At 39.7% G+C, this 23,675-nt stretch overlaps 1 protein-coding gene across 1 annotated transcript; it reads left to right on the top strand.

The window, feature by feature from the left end:
* The first annotated feature begins 38 nt into the window (after positions 1-38).
* On the top strand, positions 39-23,169 carry NTHL1 (nth like DNA glycosylase 1). The gene is made up of 6 exons (XM_053694411.1): positions 39-191; positions 1,613-1,836; positions 16,165-16,335; positions 17,447-17,606; positions 20,726-20,831; positions 22,860-23,169. The coding sequence occupies exons 1-6, from the start codon at positions 65-67 to the stop codon at positions 22,981-22,983; spliced, it is 912 nt and encodes a 303-aa protein (XP_053550386.1). The 5' UTR covers positions 39-64; the 3' UTR covers positions 22,984-23,169.
* Positions 23,170-23,675: the final 506 nt, after the last annotated feature.

Below are 23,675 nucleotides of genomic sequence, written 5' to 3'. Positions count from 1 at the left end.
GGAACGCGCAAAGGCTTGTGGGTGTTGTAGTACTGTGACTGGTTGGGCATGTGGAGATCTAGTGATGAGGATGAATGCTGTCCTGGGCTCGGTAACAACAAGGAGCGGCAGGAAGGTGCATGGTGGGCAGCAGAGGTCTTCAGACGCTTCTGGGGGCAAAGGGGGGAATGAGATAACAGGGCAGCAACTGGGTGAGTTTATAATTGAGTATTCGTGCTATTAGTATGAAAAAATTATCCCTTTTAACTAGTATCAAATTGTTTACAAATCACTCATTTACCTTTATTTGACAATTTGAAACAGCTAAGTCTGCATTTTGAAACACCAGCTATACTGGGAGGGCTATTATAGAGGTAAAATGACACAGTTTGTTAATTTTTTCACTAGGGACCTTGCAATGTTATGTGTTTAACCCCTTAGTTAGAGAGAGGTACTTAGAGCAATTGTAAATTAAAATGTTAAAGGGACAGTGTAAATGAACTGTCTCCCTTTTAATGTGTTATTAATTATCCATATTACCTGTTGGAGTGTATTACATTGTTTACAAATAGCCTTTTTATCTTTATTTCGACATTTTAAATCTCTGGTTTTGGCTGTGGTATGCTCACCTTGAAATTTTCAATACTTAACTCTTTCCTGACTGGAGTAATTTGTCTACATCAGAATAAAGTTCCGATGTAAGCAAATTGAAATCATTCGATCACGTCATTCAATGATGGGATCGGGTCAGGGGGGAATGCCTATGACGCTAGGCACGCCCTCCAGGCCGCAATCCTATTTAGGAAGCGCCTTGGGCTTGAGTACAGCCAAATGGATAGGACGTTCCATGCCGTCCGAACAGCTCTACAGCCGAGCACAGTTAGGACAGCATGGAATGTCCTAACGACGGGAAGGGGTTAAGTATAGTCTATAGAAAAGCTATGTATACATAGCCTGCAGAAAAAAAATACACTCCCAGTGGGAGGTAGTAGAGGTAAGTAATGAAATGTTAATTTTCAGTAATGGCTTTCAAAGGGACAGTGAATGTCAAAATTTAAACTTTCATGATTCAGATTTTTAAAACTTTCCAATTTATGTCTATTATCTCATTTGCTTTGCTCTCTTGTTATCCTTTGTTGAAAAGGAGCAGCAATGCACTACTGGGAGCTAGCTACTGGTTGGTAGCTACACGTATATGACGTGTCATTAGCTCACATAACGTGTCGCTGATTGGCCTGGATTTCTATTGATATTGGAAAAAACATGACACAGAAAATCAATGGCGGCTGTTGTACGGGCGGAGAAAGAGAGGTGAACATGAAGCATATAAATATTAAATATTTACAAATACCGACTGATTGCGCGGTTTCATGAATGAAAGTCACTTTATTTTTTTATTTTCTATACGATCGCATGTTTGACTGGGTCTTAGTTTACCATCACCTTAAAATTACATGCTCTATTTGAATCATGCAAGCTAAGTTTTGACTTTCCTATCCCTTTAAATTTGTGGTCGTAGGCTTTATGCGAGACTTCACCCCAATGCCTTAAAAGCTGTTCATTTAGCTTGATACATTTTCCCTAAAGTGTGGTTAACAAGTAACACAAAGTTCTAATTGTTACATTGTAACAGGTGACCTAGAACTTAAGTCAGGACCTAAAGGTCGGAAAGCGGCGAACAAGAGGGTCCAGGTGGAGTATCAGTCTGTCAGCGAGAGCAGAGATAAGAAACCCAAATGGGAGCCCAGACATTGGAATCAACATCTGGAGAATATCAGGCAGATGAGAAGCAACAGGGACGCTCCTGTGGACCAAATGGGAGCAGAGAAATGTTTTGATCCGAACGCTGCTCCAGAGGTAATTGTTAAAGGGACAGTAAAGTCAAAATTAAACTCTTATGATTCACACACATGTATATATCTTATGAATCACTGCACTAACCCTAGCTAAGTTTATAAGCTGTGTGAACAGCAATACTTTGGCGTAAAGGGAATCTTCTGAAAAGCAGACTGAAGTAAAAAGGTGTGTCATTGTGTACTTAATTTGCATATCTTACCCAGAATCCTTTGCTGCATTGGAAACAATGTAATTCAGAGGTTTTCTGTGGGAGAACAAGCCTTCGGGCCTGTCTAGATTTGTTAATGAACTACACAATGAGTTTGTATATATGTGTATGTGTATATATATATATATATATATATATATATATATATATATATATATATATATATATATATATATATATATATATATATATATATATATATCTCCCTCAGTTTACGCTGGGGTTAGGTTCCAGATGGAATGGTTGTAAATCGAAACCGTTGTAAATTGAAACCCAGTTTATAATATAAGTCAATGGGAAGTGAGGGAGTTAGGTTCCAGGCCCCTCTCAAAATTGTCATAAGTGACACCTAATACATTATTTTTAAAGCTTTGAAATGAAGACTTTAAATGCTAAACAGCATTATAAACCTAATAAAATAATCACACAACACAGAATATATAATTAAACTAAGTTAAATGAACAAAAACATTTGCTAAACAGCATTATAAACCTAATAAAATAATCACACAACACAGACTTCACTTGCATTTTTCTGCAAACAGTTCTTTCTATGCATTCCAATCTGGAATGATTTATAGACAGGAAGATCTTGTTCCTTTGAAATCTGCTCAGGTCTGGTTAAACTGAGTAATTTCAGCTTGCTTGGCTTTTCTGAAAAACAAGCGGACAGCTCCACCTACTGGCTATTTTAATAAATGCACTGCTTATCAATGCTTTTCAATAGCAGTCACGTGACTAGAAAAAAAGGTTGTTATTCTGAAACGGTGTAAATTGAACCGTTGTAAACCGAGGGCCACCTGTACACAGAAATATGTATGTACAGTATTTATATGAATGTGCACTGTTGTATTTCACTTGTTTTATGCAAACCAAAAAACCCAGGTTTTGAGCATATATTAAAGGGACATGGAACTCACAAAATGACATAAATGAAAATAACGTATTTAAACTATAAACTTTTCAATGTACTGTCTTTTTTTAAATATTTACCGTTTCGCTGCAATCTTGCTTAAATTTTGTAACTGTTTCCAAACCCACTCAGTGGGTACCATTTCCAGTTGTCCAATCTGGGCTGACCACCCAGGTTGGAATATGGCAGGACTTAGCCGCGATGCGCAAGCTTCCGCAATGTCATTGAAGACATCACTCCCTGGATGTCTGCACTGATTGTAGGCTTCACATGAAGAAAAATGCATGCACTATCAAAGTGGACGGAATGCGCATGCGCGAGACGCGAGAAAATATTATAATTATATGCAAAGAAACGTCCGCTGATTGTAGGAAGCAACAAAGGATTGCACAGCCTATATTAGTGGGTTGTCTTTCATGACGACATTATTAAAACTTTTTTTTAGATGATAAACATATTGTTCAAGATTTGCAGTAAGTGCATGTTATTACTTTGATATTGAGCAATCATTTAGTTTCATCGTTTTACACTCCGAAATGTATTTTACAGTAATCCTTTAACTACAGTCCACATACTAGTGTGTATTATTTTGATGGTCCAGAAGGGTTTTGCCAAGCTCCTCTTGCGGGATCGACTGCCCTCTTGCAGACAAAGGGTACCATGAGAACAAAGTAAATTTGAGAATAGAAATAAATTTGACAGTTTTTAAAAAAATGTATGTTCTATCTGAATCATGAGAGAAAATGTTTTTTGTTTTATTTTCCATTAGAAATGAATTCGTGTTGCAGGAAATGAATATAACATTTTGTAATACACCCTTCTATATCTTTTAACGTGTCATTTCCCCACAGAAACAGGCCAATTTCTGTAAAAGACTGTTATTTTTAATGTGGGGCTTTTCCTTTTGAAGGTGCTTCACAACATATGTGCTGTTTTTAAGTCCATATGTTTCTTCTTTATTTGGTATCCCTGTAAAATTAGCGTATAACCTGCAACACTTCTCATGTGTGCATTGTGTTGGGGTTTTTTTTTCCTGTTTTTTTCCATGCAGTGCATCCGTGACCAGTGACAACCAAATGCACATATTGGGCTGTCTTTGTGAACTTAGGACACATTTTCTCTTTTAAATAAATTAAATGACCATTAAATATAGTAGAATTGCATAATTAAAGGGTACATAATAACAAAATAATTCAGCAACATCCCCCATTGGCTGCCCCTTCTCATGTGACAGCCATCAACCAATCACAGACTAGTATACAAATACACTGTAAACTTGTGCACATGCTCAGTATATATAAAAAGACTACAAAATGTGCTGATGGAAGTAAATGATAAAGTCTCTTAAAACTGCATGTTCTGTCTGAATCATGACAGTTTGTGTTTCCTTTTAGTTTCCTTTTTAAATTGTAATTTTGCTACTGAGAAAATGCATTATTTTGCAATCTAGGAATACACCCCTTGAAAAAAACCTGGGCTGTTTACCTTATTTCAGTTATTGTGGTCTGTTAGGGACAGATATAAATGACCCTTTCTTTGCACAAGCAACTATAATGTAGTATGTTTCAGAGTCAACTGACCAATCACGCAGGGTACACCCTCACCCTATCTTTTCTTGTGGAAGTGGAAAAAACATAATTTTTAGGGGAAAATTATAGGTAAACTAGGTGAACTAAAGTACCTTGCAAAATTTGTATTGCTTTTTAATTTAGTCTAGACTCTATACCGTATAGTATATACTATACTGATAAAAATGTTTAAATTTGTATGTAAGGCCCATTTAAAAGTGCATACAAGTGCAAGAAGAAAACTTGCATTTTATTATTGCGCTATTGCTTACATATAATTACATGTTTACCAGCTACAACGGGGTTAAACACATTATTAAAGTAATGGTAAATACAAGCCTATTACAAACGCTAGGATTTACCATCACTAAAAATAAATGAGTTTCTCACATCGTTTTGTCAGATATCTATAGAAATATTTATTTATGAATTAATAGAACATATTCTGCTATGTAAAGAACATTGGAATGTAAAATATTTATATTTTCATGCCGGGTTAGCACACTTGAGAATATGCGATTGTGTTTACACATGAGTAGGGTGTTTGTTTTTTCCACTTTTTTTTGCTCCTTTGACTACTATGGGGGAGTAGGTTATTTTGTGCGCGATATTCTAAGTTCGGCTTTTTGTGCTCGTCTGGTTGGCGTGCAAGCAAAAACATTTTTACTTTTAACTCATAATACGAGCTCAACACAACGCGTACAAAAAGCTTACTTCTGGCGCAGTTAACATTCAAGCGGGAACATTAAAGGGATAGTAAATACCAAAAATGTTATTGTTTAAAAAGATAGATAATCCCTTTATTTCCCATTCACCAGTTTTGCATAACCAACACTGTTATCATAATATACTTTTTACCTCTGTGATTACCTTTTATCTAAGCTTCTGCTGACTGCCTCCTTATCTCAGATCTTTTGACAGACTTGCATCTCAGGCAATTAGTGCTGACTCTAAATTAACTCCACGTGCATGAGCACAATATTATTTATATGAAACACATGAAATAACACCCCCTAGCTGTGAAAAACTGCCAAATGCATTCAGATAAGAGACAGCCTTCAAGGGCTTAGAAATTAGCTTATGAGCCTACCTAGGTTTACCTTTCAACTAAGAAAACCAAGAGAACAAAGCAAAATTGATGATAAAAGTAAATTAGAAAGTTGTTTAAAATTGTATGTCCTATCTGAATTATAACAGTTTAATTTAGACTTTATTATCCCTTTAACTAACACTCCACTTGTAATCTGGCCTGTGACAGACCCCTCTGTCAGTACTGGAAGGGTTAACTTTGTTCAGTTTTGAGAAACTATTTTCTGAGACAGGTTTCCTGGCATCAGCTATTGTTTACTGTAATTAAGTTTGTGATAAGCGTTCACATTGTTTAATCACCTCCAGGGAGCAGACTGCCAGGTGATAAGAAGGACTCCATTGTTTTCTTGTGTTTAAATTGTTTATTTGATTAAGTAATGTAATTCTATTGTATCATGTAAAAGGGTGTCTTTCCCTCTATCTAATGTACAATACTCTTCCAACCCCCCATCTGGTCTCAGACCTGCATAAATACTGGGCATATATCCCTCAATAAAGTACATTCTGTTTTTACTCTCAAGATGGAGCTTGGTCTCATGTTTGGGGGGAATTAGCTGGGTCGTGTGTTGCTGATCCCATATTCAGGACATCTTTCATCTGGTATTAACCCTTGGTATCCGGGTTATACCATAACAATTGGTGGCAAGCGACGGGATGATCCTCATCGCCCAGAAGAGCAACTACACATCCGGACCTCATGGGAATACCGTATGAAAGGCTGAAAAGAGCTACCCTTAAACACCTGCTAGAACAACGGGGCCGACAAGCCAGTAACCTCAGGAAGAGGGAGAGTATTACAATACTGACCGAGATGGACGGAGTACCAGGGACCAAAGGAACCAATGGGTCCAGCATATCAGACAGAACCCCCGAAGAAGCAAGCTTTGACCGGGCGGTTAAAATAAGACTGGCACATTATGGCCCCAACCCGTCTGCCAAAATTGTCGACCGGGTCATAGCAGCCGTGGAGGCCAACCTACTTCGCCAAAGCGGCGCTGCAGCAGCCCAAGTCACAGCAACCCCAGTGGAAAAGTACTTTTTGCAGCTTTTAAAAACTTCCTGGAAACAGAAGGAGAGATTGATGGGTACCTTGCGGATTTTGAGAGGCAATGTGCCCTACACAAGGTACCTGCAGAGGACTGGGTCATGATATTATCCGGCCAGGCCAGCAAGGCTTTTCGGGCCATTCCAGATTTGGAAGTCGGGGATTATAAGGTTGTAAAAGAGGCTCTGCTCTCCAGGTATGCGATTTACACTAGAGGCATACAGGAAAAGGTTCAGAGACACTGTTAAACTAGCTGGAGATTCCTACGTCGAGTGGGCATGTAAGGTGCACCGCACAGCAGCTCACTGGATGGCGGGGTGCCAAGCCGTATCCGGGGAAGAGGTGCTGCAGCTATTCCTGTTGGAACATTGCTTCGACAAGTTATCCGCAGGAGTTAGAGAGTGGGTTCGGGACCGTAAATCCTCCACCCTGCATGAAGCTGCTCGCCTGGCAGATGAGTAATACGGATGCCCGCAAACTGGACACTGCTACCACTATGATCCCTGCCAAAGTGGAGTACAGACCCCCAGTCACCCCAGCAGCTACCAGTTACCAACCCCCAGCGCACCGCTCTACCACACGGCCTCCAGCCACAAACTATCCTCAGACAGCCCGGTTCAACTCGCGGGACAACTCGTAGTCTATTCGGTGCTTTGGATGTAAGCAACTAGGGCACAAAAGACCAGAGTGTCCCCTAAACACAGCGAACCAAGCACAGTCCTGGAGGAGACCCGCCGGCGGAAACCCACGTAACCCTCAGCCTGCTGCCCACTGCATAAAGGAAGAAGAATGCTGGGGCATCCTACATGAAGCAGACCCTGTGCAAGCTGCCCACCACCGGGATAACCGGCAACTGGTTAAAGTGAATGGGAAGGAGGTCAGTGGCAGTGTTCCCTCTAAGGCCAGTTTTGTGTGCGGCCCAGCAGTGAAACAGTTAATTAGGTAACCACACCCTGCAATTAGCAAACACTACACAATGCAGATGGCAAGTATGGTTCTCATTAACTGTACCAAATAGCAGGATGAGTAAGAGATTAATGTGGCATGAAAGTCACTCAGTATGGTAAATGGTGAGTATTAATTCAATGTAACACAGTCAATGTATGAAGCCAGTAAAAAAGTTCCAGATTAAATCGGAAACTCCTCCTTCATGTGGATACTGTTTGCTGTTGCCATCGAATGTCCACAATGGCAATGGGGAAAGTAAACCCCTTGTACAATTATGGAAAACAGTACCTGTCAAACAATATCTGTAATAATAATAAGCCGGCTCAGTGCACTCACCGATCTGTCCTTCCGAAGTCCAGGCTCCGTAACAGATGCTGTCACCCGACCGCCCCACACCTCAACTGCTGTTTATCAATCCTTGGTTCTCCAACCGTCCTTGCGAAGACCAGGCTTCGTCACAGTAGGTCCCGGTGAAGAGACGCTGCACCGATGTGCAGCCGCTAGCTTCTGTAGAGCCGTCAAAACCGGAAATGACCACAATATTCTGTGAACCAATGGGAGAACTGGAAACAGGAGGTGCGTCCGTGGGCCTGTGCGTCTGAGCCAATGCTAGTCTCCAGATATCGATGCTGTGAATCCTCTCACCAAACAGCCGACTCCACGGCTTGCCACTTAGGAAGTGTTGCTGCTCTTTAGGGCATAGAAATCCAACCAGAGAAAAGGAGCAATGAGCAGCAACAATGAAGTAAAGTAAAACGTAGCTTTTATTGAAGCATAAACATTTAAAAGTTCATGGAGGTGCAAAAGATACAAGTGAAAAAATGACAGTATACGCGTTTCGGCGTTGTGCCGTAATCACTACTGCTAAAGAACACTTAGTGTGATTGATTTAAAAAGGGTGTGTAAACCCCCTATTGGTTAAAACATATTCAAATGAGGATACTCCTTCATGACATCACACAATTGTATCTAATGAGACACTGAACCTGTCAGAATTATTATTATTATTTTTTCATATAGTGCTATTGGGCGGCACTGCGGGTTTGAGTTTTGAAGATTCATTGGACGTTGTTGTATTATGGAGGAGACACAACAACAATTCTATTCATTGATACCTGTAGGTCCTAGGGATGAACTTCCAACAGAACTTGCTAAGATATTTTCCACCAACAAATCTGACCTTGCACTTACAGATTTGTTTCAAGAAATGGATAAATTATGTACCAAAGAAACCAGATTGCAGTGGGATATATGGACACTGGGGAAATATTTAGAAATGAAAATGATACCCACGGGGCTTAGGATCTCTAAATATCCCACTTTTGAAACCGATGATACCGAGTTCATAGATAATTGGAATACTATACTTAATGAATGTTCTGTAAGATTAATGATTTTGTTGATGGCACACAAAAACAAATTGTTGAATGATTTGAGAGAAAACATTAACACCATACAAGTTGAACTTAACACACGCAAACACGAAATTGATTACCCTAGGTTTGATGAGGTACTGAGAAAGTCTATGGCCAATATTAAAACTATGGTTATGAATACTAAGCATGTTAAATACCTACGTGATCAGGCAGATTACGACACTGATACCATACATGTGTGGAATAGGACACAGAGGTTTCATACTCGCAGACAGCAGAATAGAAATAGGAGTAGAGGTAGGTCACGTAATAGGAACCACAGATCCAATAGCAGCCAACGAGTCACTTTTTCAGATAGTGATGTGGAGTCTGGGGATGACAAATATAACACAGACAATGAACTATCTAGTGAAACCAGACCTGGTATTCTCAAAAACACTATCACACAGAAAGCACAGACACCATACATTAGTACGGGACAGTCTGTTAAACCGAAAAATATCAGTAATACAAACGTTAAAACAATACCAGCCCACAATTCTACAGATCTACAACAGGCACAAATGCCTCACACAAGTAATACATTAATGGATCAGGTTTTTCCCAAAGCCCCCATGAACCCCAAGGGGGGAGGGAACACACAGAAAACCCAAAATCGCTACCCCTCAAGGGCCCTGAAGGGAACCAACAAATATGCACCTTCAGTGTGATTAATTTATCCAGCATTGACTTGAGTGATTCACAAGTCAAACTTTTGAGTCTAGGATTAGGCTTTGTACCACTTGCTAGATTTGACTTCTTCAAGACGATGTTGGATATTAATCGTTTGGTCCGTAATATAACATTGAAAAAACATTTTTCTGGTATAGAGCAAGACATTTCTCCCACCTCAGCTGACTCAACTGGTTCTAAAATCACAAGGGTAAATTTAAATAATGACCTTACGTTTTCTGAAACTTGTGATATAATCACCTTAGATTCTATGGACAGGGAGAATACAGCTGACACGAACACAGAACTGATTGACAAATTTACAGGCTATAAAAAACCTTCTACGATTTATCCTGTCCATAGCAGAGGCCCCCTTGTAGAAAAATTCTATAATAGGGTAGAGAAGGACCTCAGGGACCTTGCTCTCCATGGCAAAAAATCTCCTGATAATTTATCACGATCAGAGAGAATAGCCCTAGAAGAGTTAAAGAACAATGATCAGATTGTGATACGTAACGCTGACAAGGGGGGCTCTGTTGTGGTCATGGATACTGTGGACTATAAAAATGAGGCCTTGCGCCAATTGAATGATCCCATTCAGTACACACAGCTCAGTACTAATCCCATGAAACGTTTCCAGGTAGAACTTATGCACCTTCTGGATGATGGTTTAGAAAAAGGCTTTCTGGATAGAAATACCTTTGATTACTTATACGTTGAGTTTCCGGTAACTCCTGTATTCCATCATCTCCCGAAGGTGCATAAGTCCCTGGAAAACGTTACTGGTCGTCCTATAGTCAGTGGGATCGGTTCCCTTTTTGAACACCTTTCAGAGTGGCTTGATGCCATTCTGTGCCCTTTGGTTAAAGCTCTACCGAGCTATTTACAGGACACCAAACATGTTCTGAGAGTCATGGAAGGACTGACCTGGGACCCTCTGTGTAATTGGTTAACTATTGATGTTACCGCCTTATATTCTTCAATACCCCACAAGTCTGGCCTTGAGGCTATGGATTATATGTTGACACATTATTCCAACTTGGATTCTGATTTCAAAAGATATGTGATTGAGGTAACAGCATTTCTTTTAAGCCATAATTATTTTGAGTTCGAGGGGGTTTTCTATCTCCAGAGATGTGGGACAGCCATGGGTGCGAAATTCGCACCCTCTTACGCCAACCTATACATGGGTTGGTGGGAGCTGTCCCACATCTATGGAGAGGAAAACCCCTTTAGACAGTACATTGCTTATTACGGTCGTTTTATTGACGACCTGCTGTTAATCTGGCAAGGCAATGCAGGAGATTTGATACAATTCCTGGCTTATATTAATAAAAATGATCTAAATCTGAAATTCACCCATGAAACACACAGGGATACCATCAATTTTTTGGATATAATTCTTTTTGGTAAAAATACAGGCAAAATTGAAACATGCATTTACAGAAAGCCTATTTCAGGCAATGCAGTTCTACATGCCAAAAGCTGTCACCCCAAGAGTGTTCTATACTCCATAGCCAAAGGCCAGATGATAAGAGCAAAGAGAAATTGCTCGACAGAAAGAGTGTATATGGAACACCAAAAGGATCTTGCAGATCGCTTGAAAGATAGGGGGTACCCTAAAAAAGTCATCAATAGGGCAGCTAGGGAGGTACAGGGTATGGATCGAACACCTATGTTACAAGAGAAAAGAACAGTAAACAACAATAAAAAAACGACACAAAATACGAACAAAGTAACGTTTGTAACTGACTACAGTAATGACTATAACGAAATATGTAGCATAGTTAATAAGCATTTTAGACTCCTTGTAGCAGACGATAAATTGACCAATTGTGTGGCTGAAGGGATAAAGTGTTCCTATCGCAGGAATAAAACTCTCGGTAATTACTTATCACCCACTGTTCTGAGCCATCCTCGGGCAACAGTGAGCTCATGGCTCACCCACAAGGGTACGTTTAAATGTGGGAACAGTAGGTGCAAACCCTGCGACTACATGATCACATCTGACACATTTACGTCCTGTGTAACACAACGCACATATGAGATAAATTTTTGCTTAAATTGCACATCTCATTTTGTAATATATCTCATAACCTGCACTTTGTGCAAGGTTCAGTACGTAGGGCTCACGACACGAGACGTAAGGTCTCGTATCAGGGAACATTTGTCTACCATTAGAGTGGGGAAATCATCCTCACCTATAGTCCAACAATTCTGTATCAAACACAATCAAAATGATGCTTCTTTCAAATGGCAAGCAATAGATCATATACCAACTCCGAAAAGGGGGGGGGGATAGACAAAAGCTGCTTGAAAAGCGTGAGATGCTTTGGATTTTTAATCTTTCCACCAAACTACCACTTGGCCTTAATGCAGAGTACGATTTAATTAATTATTGGGAATAATCCATCCATCAGGAAAAACTTTACATTTTAATAACAGGTCTGCTGTCTGCGTAGTATTGTCCCTCTAATGGTATTAGTATGCACACACTTAGGTGTTTCTTACACCCTTGATTGATATATAAGGGTATTTATTTTATTCTATTACATTAAGTTCAAAGTATTGTAGAACACTTATTTACTGTGTATACAACATACAAGCAACGTTTAATATACACTTAACAGCAAAGAGGAATATGTATGATTTATGTCCCTTTTTTGCTCATTTTGTTATATATACACTTAATCCACTCGAGCGCTTTATTATTTCTTGCGCATTTTGCTTTTTACATTAGGTTTGAAACATATGTGAACCATTGCAAAAGGATTAATGTGTACATATATATGCATACATACATTTAATATATGAGCTCTAGGACCCAGGGTCGAACTTATTATTGTTTGTTGTGCCAGACTATCTTCTGACAGGTTCAGTGTCTCATTAGATACAATTGTGTGATGTCATGAAGGAGTATCCTCATTTGAATATGTTTTAACCAATAGGGGGTTTACACACCCTTTTTAAATCAATCACACTAAGTGTTCTTTAGCAGTAGTGATTACGGCACAACGCCGAAACGCGTATACTGTCATTTTTTCACTTGTATCTTTTGCACCTCCATGAACTTTTAAATGTTTATGCTTCAATAAAAGCTACGTTTTACTTTACTTTATTGTTGCTGCTCATTGCTCCTTTTCTCTGGTTGGATCTCATTAACTGTTTCACTGCTGGGCTGCACACAAAACTGTCCTTAGAGGGAACAGTGGTCTACGGGATACTGGTGCTACCATGACCTTGCTTCAAAAGAACTTGGTGTCTGAGAAACAGCACACCGGAGACACTGTGGCTGTGAGGGTAGCAGGGGGCGCTGTGTTCCGCCTACCTGTTGCCCGGGTACATTTGGATTGGGGAGTGGGCTCTAGACATGTGAATGTGGGGGTCATGAAGGACTTACCTGCTGATGTTCTCCTTGGAAATAACTTGGCCCCCCTTGTTTCTGCCTACGCTCCCATGGGTCTCACCGATGTTAACCCTGTGACTACCCGTGCCCAGATCTGTGCCGCAGAGACTGACCCACCTGCTGCTGAGCCCCAGGACGCTGAGCTCAGTACATCTCAATCCGCCATTGATACGTGGAAGTCCCGTTACAATGGGCTGATGAAGGAGAAGAATCAAGTAGAGGATGAAATGGTCACATTAAACAAACAATCACGTAACAGTGCTAGCGGGAGAGAAGAGGAGTGCAGAGGAAAAAGCGCGTTTAGAACAGGAATCTCTGCTAGACAAGCTGCTCCGACAGACTGCAGAAAACACCAGCTTGAGAGTGGAACGTGAAACATTAAAGACAAACTTAGCGACACTGGAGGAGAAGCTGACGCTAGCTCATAGTGAGGTGCAGCAACTCAAGGGCACCCTATGTCAGTATGAAGGGATTGTGGATACTTATAAAGAGCAGGTACAAAAAACTTGTAAAGAAGCCGATGAGATTTTGAAGGACTGTTTAGCCCTCGTCTGGACACTGAAGAAGTTGAACCCTTATTTATACGGACAGAAATTCTCTATCATAACGGGAATGCAGATGGATTGTCCCGGCAAACTGACATGCCTACCACCTCCTAGTCCGGTCATCCCCAAGTTGACCTGCCAAAGGGTCAAGCCGGGTCTGCCGGAGTGTCCCACCAGGAGGGAGCCGTGTGACAGACCCCTCTGTCAGTACTGGAAGGGTTAACTTTGTTCAGTTTTGAGAAACTATTTTCTGAGACAGGTTTCCTGGCATCAGCTTTTGTTTACTGTAATTAAGTTTATGTGATAAGCGTTCACATTGTTTAATCACCTCCAGAGAGCAGACTGCCAGGTGATAAGAAGGATTCCATTGTTTTCTTGTGTTTAAATTGTTTATTTGGTTAAGTAATGTAATTCTATTGTATCGGCGTCTTCCCTCTATCTAATGTACAATACTCTTCCAACCCCCCATCTGGTCTCAGACCTGCATAAATACTGGGCATATAGCCCTCAATAAAGTACAATCTGTTTTTACTCTCAAGATGGAGCTTGGTCTCATGTTTGGGGGGGAATTAGCTGGGTTGTGTGTTGCTGATCCCATATTCAGGACATCTTTCATCTGGTATTAACCCTTGGTATCTGGGTTATACCATAACATGGCCCTTAATGAGGAATTCAGTTTTGCAATTAATGCACCACTAGTGTGTCCATTTAACCTCTTAAATGTGATATGCTAGTTTTATATCATGTTTAATACTTTTGTATACATTGCACCTTCAGATAGATAGTACAATACTATAATCAGAAAGGGAACTGTTGTTACCTTAAATAAATATAGACTAGCGTTTACGCTTTCTACAAATAGAAGAACAAACAGAGGCACCGTAATGCTCGTGGGTTATTTCCCTATCAGACCAAACTTGGCCAGTAGTCTTCTTATCCTGGCATCAAGTGTAAGGATAAGGAAATATCCCAGAACAAAGTGATTGTAAGAAATCAGGTAAGCAGTACTCACGGTAGAGAGGGTAGTCCTTCACGGCAATAAGACTAAGGCAGAGAATGGTCAGAGAGAGGCAACATAAAGGCAATCCAGCAGTTCAGGGGTAAGCCAGTAAAATGGTCAGGAACAGGCAGATGTCAGCAACAAAAGGTAAACCAGCAGTTTAGCAGTTATGGGGTAAACCCGTAGAATGGTCAGGAACAGACAGAGGTCAGCAACAAAAGGTAAACCAGCAGTTTAGCAGTTCAGGGGTAAACCAGTACAATGGTCAGACAGGCAGAGTTCAGTAACAGTAAGGCAATCCAGCAATTCAGGGTTTAAACAGCAGAGTGGTTAGGCAGGCAGAGTTCAGTAATAAGAAGGCAATCCAGCAATTCAGGGGTTAAACAGCAGAGCGGTTAGGCAGGCAGAGTTCAGTAACAATAAGGCAATCCAGCAATAAGTAACACCCATGAGCACACACAGTAAGTCCTATACTTGGGCAGTGTATGTAAGTTATGCAGGTACTTACATAGGCGCGGATTCGTGCCAAGGAGGACTTCAAAGAATCCAATTGGCTTGAGAGGGAAATTGACGTGCAGCAATGACGTCATCGCTGCACGCTCACAGCCACCGCCGCATCCCTGGCAACAGGGAGCGGCGTGACAGGCCCCTCATTTTGCAGGTATCCTCAAACACAGATTAATAGGTAAAGGATAGTAACCACTCACTTGATAAAAAAGCACAGAATGTTCTTTATCAGGTATCCCGGGACAATAATAGCGAACAACTCCAACGGTCTCTGCTCTGATCCGGCAGGCGTATGGTCTCACCTCGGCTTCCAGCTAGTAAGTCCATTTTATAACAGGCTGGCATTCGCCCTCTGTATTCCATATATCAGTGGAGGCTGGTTTCTCAAATGCCGATAGGGCCTCACCGCTGGTATCCAAAAAATGTGGACCAGATCACTTTTAGACTAGATGCTTGTTTCCATTGAGGTGGTAAATTGTGCAAACCGGTGAGAAAATAATTTATCACCATTAACGTCTATGGAAATTTCTTAAGTTAACACCAGTTTCCACACGTTACCACCTCAATGGAAACTAGCCCTAGGTCGGATGACGTCATCAAAATGCGCCGGAACTAGTTGCTAAGGAAACAGTTGAGTGATGGAGGTGGAAGGGACTGCTGAGGTGTATGCAGTCCCTTCCACCTCCATCTTTAAACAGTTTTTTCCTTAAAAACGAGTTCTGACGCTCTGATGTTCCGGCCTGCCAAAAAATTTACCAAGTGACTGGTTACTACCTCTTTTACCTATAAATTAGCATTTGCATTTTAGAACACAAACAAACAAAGAAAGAGAAGATAGTGACTTACTGGCAGGGGAAATAGTGGGGGTTTTTAAATTCATTTTTAAAAATCTGGATTTCTGAATAATTCTGGATTTAAGGATTTGTACCTATAAAGGCCTTTTTATTATTTAAAAAGTTTGACTGTGATCCTCAGAGCTGCATTGAAAACCTAGTGTTATTCCCCTCGTCAGGTGATGCGGTACCAGGTGCTACTGTCGTTGATGCTGTCCAGTCAAACGAAGGACCAGATAACGTCGGCTGCCATGTTTAGACTGCGGGAGCACGGCCTTACTATTGACAGCATTCTACAGACCGATGATGACACACTCGGAAAACGAATTTATCCTGTGGGATTCTGGAAGGTGACAAGGATTTGTCATTCTTACACAGCAGGATGGTGACACAGGCCTTAAAGGGAAGGTGTACTGTGATATTTTTTTATATCTCTCCTTTAATTCCTTCCCAATTATTCTTTTAAATAAAATACTATTAAATAAATAAATATTATTAAATAAATACTATTAAAAACAGGGGCACTTTCATTGATGAAACTTTACATTGCAACGTATTTGTAGAAATACTTACCTTTTAACTTCTGCAAAACCGGATTGCCGATCCCCCACCTTAGCTCCTCTGTACTTACGTCAGAAATGACAAAACCGGCTTCCTCCAATCATGCTTCCCATCCTCCCCCCCCCCCCCCTCCTGAGTGTCCTTCTCATGATGCCCGGCTGTGATTGGACGAAGCCGGTTTTCGTCATTGCTGTGCTAAGTATAGCAGGAAGAAGCAGGCGGGGGATCAGCGATCCGGCTTTGGAGAAGTAAAGGGTAAGTATTTCTACAAATACGATGCAAGGTAAAGTTTCATTAATGAAAGTGCCCCTGTTTTAAATAGTATTTTTAAAAATTGGGCCCTAATTTTATGTAACTTTACATTCACTTTAAGCACTGGTTATAAAAGGGCCATGTAAACAAGAATGTTTAGAAAAAAATATGCTCCCAGTGCGGAGTTGGACAGAGAGATACTAAAATGTTTCCATTGTTTTCACCAAATAGAAGTTTCACTGTATATAGAGAGATATACGATAAGGAGAATTTTGTGTAAATATAGAGAGATAAACTATAAGAGCTCAACTTTCCCTGCATGCTTAGCCCATTTCATTGGGATTTGGTTTTAATTAGCAGAGACAGTTATTTCATATTTAAAAATATACCTAAAGGAGCAATTTCCCATATATTTTATACTCTGCAGCTTGTATAAAAAGTCATTTTAACCTCAATAGGGGAAAATCATTTTACAGTACTGTGTCCCTTTTTAAAGGAACAAGTTACCCAAATGGTAAATCACTTGATGCAGTGTATTTGGGGGTTTCCTATCCCTTTAAATGTCTGTGTTCTGTTATTCCTATATTGACACAAAAAGTATTGTTCAGCTCGCGCTTGGTCACATGACCTCTTGTTACTTTGCTGTAGAACAAAGTGAAGTACATTAAGCAGACAACACAGATCCTACGTGACCGGTACAATGGTGACATTCCCAGTAATGTGTCCGATCTGGTGAAACTGCCGGGGGTCGGACCCAAAATGGCCCATCTGGTGATGGATATAGCCTGGAACCAGGTATCCGGGATTGGTGAGTGAGTCTTGGTCTTTGTACACAACAGTGCAGGATTCACTGCAACAGCCATAACACAAAACTACACCAGGGGCTGCAAAATCCATATAGGAAAGAAAAAAATAGAAAAGTGTCATATTGCAAAGAAATACGCACTCACTTATGCACTCACTTGTCTCTTTATTATAGGCTCATATTTAAAGGGACAGTAAAGTCATAATTAGACATTCATGATTTAAATAGAGCATACAATTTTGAACAACTTTGCAATTTACTTCTATTATGTAATTGCTTCCTTCTCTTGTTAACCTTTTCTGAAAGGTTTATCTAGGTAAGCTCAGGAGCAGCAGAGAACTTGGTTCTAGCTGCTGATTGGTGGCTGCATATATACACCGATTGTCATTGGCTCACCCATGTGTTTAGTAAGAAACCAGTAGTGCATTGCTGCTCCTCCAAAAAATGATACCAAGAGAATGGAGCAAATTTGATAATAGAAGTAAACTGGAAAGTTGTTTAAAATTGTATGTTCTATCTGAATCATGAAAGAAAAATATTGGGTTTCTTGTCCCTTAAACCGTGCATGAAACACAAATGTTTTCTTTTGTTATTCATATAGAGCACAGGGTTTTAAAGAAATTTCCAATTTAGTTCTATTATCTAATTTGTTTTGTTCTTTTGGTATCCTTTGTTGGAAAGGCTACCTAGGTAGGATCAGGAGCTGCTGATTAGTGGCTGCACATATGTGTTCAGCTAGCTCCTGTGAGTGCAATGCTTTTTCTTCAACAAAGGACACCAAGAGAATGAAGCAAATTAGCTATTAGAAAGTGGTGTATAATTGTATTCTCTATCTGAATCATGAAAGAATAATGTTATACATTGTAAAGCAATAATGGTATTATACTGACAAAATTATGAATAAAAAAAATATAAAAGATCAATTATTTTTTCTCCCAGAAGCTTCCAAACGTATGCTCGTTTTCTTTGGGCTAAGTATCCTTACAATTTTTGCTGTGCATCTCATTCATTTATTCAGAAGCAATGCTGTAGGGAAAATAGATCTGAATTTATGCACTGCATTGTTAAAGGGACAGAATATTGTTATTGTTTAAAAAGATAGATACTCCTTTTATTACTCAGTCCCAAATTATGCATAACCAACACTGTTATATTATGTTTTACCTCTGTGATTACCTTGTATCTAAGCCTCTTGCATTTTAGTCAATAAGTGCTGGTTCAAACATAACTCCACGGGAGTCAGCACACTTATCTATATGGCAAACATGAACTAGCAGTGTCTAGCTGTGAAAAGCTAATAAAAAGTACTGAGTTAGAGGTGTCCTGCAGGGACTTAGGAAAAGGCATATATTTAGAGGTTAAGAGGTTATAAAGTATATTTATATAGCAATGTTGGTTGTGCAAAGCTATAGAATGGGTAATAAAGGATGTATCTATCTTTTTAAACAAAAAAACTTTTTAAGTAGACTGCCCCTTTAATGTGAAAAGCCTTGTATTAGAGGCTTTTCACATTAAAGGGGCAGTCTACTTCCCGATAGGGTCTACTTCTGTAACGAGCACGGATTGGCCCCTCCATATAAGGCAAGTGATGGGCGGGTTTGACTTTTAAAAAACAATTTGAGACACAGGCCTCTATTTATCAAGGTCTGGCGGACCTGATCCGACACTGCGGATCAGGTCTGCCAGACCTCGCTGAATACGGAGAGCCATACGCTCTCCGTATTCAGCATTGCACCAGCAGCTCACAAGAGCTGCTGGTGCAACGCCGCCCCCTGCAGACTCGCGGCCAATCGTCCGCCAGCAGGGGGGTGTCAATCAACCCGATCGTACTCGATCGGGTTGATTTCCGGCGATGTCTGTCCGCCTGCTCAGAGCAGGCAGACAGGTTATGGAGCAGCGGTCTTTGTGACCGCTGCTTCATAACTTGTGTTTCTGGCGAGTCTGAAGACTCGCGAGAAACACGGCCCTTCAAGCTCCATACGGAGCTTGATAAATATGGGCCAAAGAATGTGATGATTTGTTTTAAAAAAGTTTACACTTGACTGATGTAATCACAAGACATTTGTTGTCTTGCTATAGTGTTTTGTGTCTCTTTAAAGGGACAGTGTATCCAGGCAAGCAGCACTTACAAGTTCAGTGCGATAAAAAAAGCTATGCAGGAAAAGTGTTAAAAAAGAGCCCGGTTTTCTGTCTCCAAGCCTCCACTGAGAGATTGATTTCTTCTGATGCCTCTTGTTTATATAGGTGTTCTGTAGCCATAACTGCAATATTTATATTTTTATTGTAGTGGTTTCAACAGGAAGCACTGCTATTTCAGATGACAAAATAATCAGTGTAATGCACTTTAGCAGGTAAAATGGATCAGTGGGAACACAATAAATGGGAGACATTATTTACAGTACACTGTCTCTTTAAGGGTCAGACTCTTAACAAGTTGCAGATAATAAAGCACTGGGGTGGAAGCGTCACACAGATGTGCACTCCACAGAAAGGGGAGGCATGTAGCTGTCAGCTCTGCAACCCTTTCTTTTTAAAGGGACAGTAAACACCTTGAGATTTTTTTGTGATGTGTAATGAACCAGCTTTGCAATATACTTTATTTATTTTGCCCCCTTTTAAAGTAATTTAGCTCTGAAAATTGAGCAATTTGTAATTCCCAGAATTTAAACTGCACTCTTGGATTTAACTGATAACGACTGCAAAACAATGAATTTTATACTAACATTGGCTACTCTTGTCTGCAGACTAAAGCTCAGATTCCAAATTAGACAAATGGTGGTTGGAGTTTGGCTATTAACGAGTAAAAATAGTGTCAATTTGTTTTAAAAAAGTTAAGACTTGACCGATACCTTATTCTATAGCAACACAACAGAAATGTCTTGTAGTTTCAAGATGTTTACCGTCCCTTTAAAGAGCAGTGCAGGGCACATTTTAAAGAGCAGTGCAGGGCACATTTTCTAGATGCAGTCGCCCCCTGACATCTGGGTTTATTAAGCCCAGCTCTAAGGACAGTTATAAGAACCTCTAGTCTGGGCAGTCTGTTTTTTACGATTATGTCATTGTCATTTGTAAGGTCACTTTTATATACTGCAAAACTGAACAGTCTGTTGTTGTCTTTCCAGGAGTGGACACTCATGTGCATCGCATTTCCAACCGGCTGAAGTGGGTGAAAAAAGAGACAAAGACCCCAGAAGAGACTCGTGTGGAGCTGGAAGACTGGATGCCCAGGTGAGAATTTGTCACTTTATCCCTAGCTTAAAGGGACATAAAACCCACATTTTTTTCCTTTCACGATTCAGATAGAGCAGACAATTTTAAGCAACTTTTTAATTTACTCTTTTATTAATTTCTTTATTCTCTTGGTATCTTTATTTAAAAAAGCAGAAATGTAAGCTTAGGAGCTGGACCATTTTTGGTTTAGCACCTGGGTAGCCCTTGCTGATTGGTGACTACATGTAGCTACCAATCAGCAAGAGCTACCCAGCTTGCTGAACCAAAAATGGGCCGGCTCCTAAGCTTACACTCCTGATTTTTCAAATAAAAATACGAAGAGAACAAATAAATATTGATAAGAGTAAATTAGAAAGTTGCTTAAAATTGTCTGCTCTATCTGAATTATTAAATAAAAAAAAATTGGGTTTCATTACCTGTTAACATCCATTTTACATAAAAAATAAATAAAAATAAAAACTGATGTTTTAAATGGAAATAAAAGCCCTTTTTAATCTTAGTACAACAAATATCTCAACTCTCCCTCAATTAGTATTTTTTTAACACACTACCACGTACACCCCCCATCCTTTCCTATCTTCAAAAACATTTTATTTTCAATCACACAGATGGGCAGTACCGGCTACCGCTTACTGTAATGTAGGATATCCGTGAACTCAAATGCTTCCCGCGACACCTGTGGCACCGACTTTAGTTTGTAAATCCAGCATCTATCACTTGTGCCACTGCTTTCTGAACATAAGCAGAAGAGCTTGAGCGCTCTATGCTATCCTATAAAACAGCAGCGTTTGCTTCCGATTGCCTGTACAGTCCACTGTGTCATGGGGAGAAATAGGTTTTTGAAGACGGATGATTAAAGGGATAGTAAACCACAATATTTTCTTTTATGATTCAGATAGAACATACAGTTTTAAACAACTTTCTAATTTAATTCTATTATCAAATTTTCTTCATTCTCTTGTTATCCATTGTTGAAGGGACAGCATTGCACTACTGACAGGAAGCTGAACACATCTAGTTAGCCAATCACAAGAGACAAATGTGTGCAGGCATCAATTAGCAGCAGCTCCCACTAGTGAAGGATATGTGTGTATTCATTTTTAAACAAGGGATACTAAGAGAACGAAGCACATTTGAACATAGAAGTGAATTTAAAAGTGTCTTAAAATGACCCGCTCTATCTGAATCATGCCAGTTTAATTTTGACTTTCCTGTCCCTTTAAGATAGCTAAGTGGTAGTCTGGCTATACATTTACAAATAGAGGGAGAGCGGTGGACACTGACTGGACCAGCCATTATGCTTATGCAGATATGTTGTATTAAAGATTTACCCTCCCTTTTAAATGTTAATATCTCTTTAAATAGTGGATCATAAAAGCATAAAGATTTGTATTTAAAATAATCACGACAAAAGTGCATTAACTGTGAATCTGCCGTGCAACTTGATGCCAAAAAACCCCCTCTACATTTAAGAATTTTAAATTAGTTGGGTGCTTCTCAGTCAGGTATCCAGAGGTTATTCCAAGATCAGGGTGATATTTATCAGCTGGTTTTATTAAAGAGTATGGTAGCCGAGCACAGATAGAAAGGTATGAAGCTTGTGCACTGAGTCTAGCTGGGCAGCAATTCCGGACGATAACCAAAGATGAATATCCTATTGTTATTTGTTTATGTGTTTGATTCTTTATTTATTTATGGCAGTTGCGGATAAGGTGTTTCCCCTGCAGCCCATACCTTTACCCTTAAAAAAGGCAATAAAATCCTGCAATACTTTAAAAGCCTAGCAGAACATTTTAGTGTTGCTTTATTGTCCTTATGTGCATTATTGTGAAATAATTATCATTATTTGTATTTTTTATTTGGCCTATAAGGATCCTAGATACACCCCTGATTACAATTGATGCCAAAAAATAAAAACTTCACCATTGTCCTATTCTGAGTATTTTAAAATGTTGATTTATAAGTGATATAATGTTGTAGATATTTATTCAGACAAGATTCTCTAATACTGTTCTTTCTCCCCAGGGATCTTTGGAGCGAGATTAACTGGCTTCTGGTGGGTTTTGGCCAGCAGATATGTCTCCCTGTGTCTCCTCGGTGCTCCGAATGTCTGAACAAAGATATCTGTCCAGGCGCAAAGAAAAAATAAAACCTGCTGTAGTTTTTGTAGCTCAGGGGGACAAGATCACCACTTGGGAAATTAGTTTACAGCAGCTAAGATTACAATGAGTTAAAATTACACTACTGCACAAGACAAAAAAGGCATTATATGTTATTGATTACTGGGTTTTTTTATACCTTCAGAAAGTAAAATAGAAATCTATTTTTGTTTGAATTTTGTGTTTGTCGTTCTTTTTGACAGCAGCAGAGGTTTGGGCAGATTTAATTAAAGGGACGGTCAACAGAAAAATTGTTATTGTTTAAAAAGATAGACAATGCCTTTACTACCTGTTCCCCAGCTTTGCACAACCAACATTGTTATATTAATATACTTTATAACCTTTAAACCTCTAAATTTCTGCCTATTTCTAAGCCACTAAAGACAGCCCCCTGCCACATGCTTTGTTTATTAGCTTTTCACAACAGGATAATGCTAGTTCATGTGAGCCATATAGATAACATTGTGCTCACGCCCGTGGGTTGTGCACAACACAGCACTAATTGGTTTAAATCCAAGTTAATAGACAATAAATAAAGTCATGGAATCAAGGGGCTGTCAGAAGAGACCTAGATACAAGGTAATCACAGAGGTAAAAAGTACATTAATATAACTGTGTTTTCTGTGCAAAACTGGGGAATGGGTAATAAAGGGATTATCTATTGTTTAAACAATACACTTTT

Source organism: Bombina bombina, chromosome 11, assembly GCF_027579735.1.
Source record: "Bombina bombina isolate aBomBom1 chromosome 11, aBomBom1.pri, whole genome shotgun sequence".
Classification (NCBI taxonomy): Eukaryota; Metazoa; Chordata; class Amphibia; order Anura; family Bombinatoridae; genus Bombina; species Bombina bombina.
The sequence above is the reverse complement of the archived record's forward strand: the minus strand, read 5'-3'. Positions and strand labels throughout refer to the sequence as shown.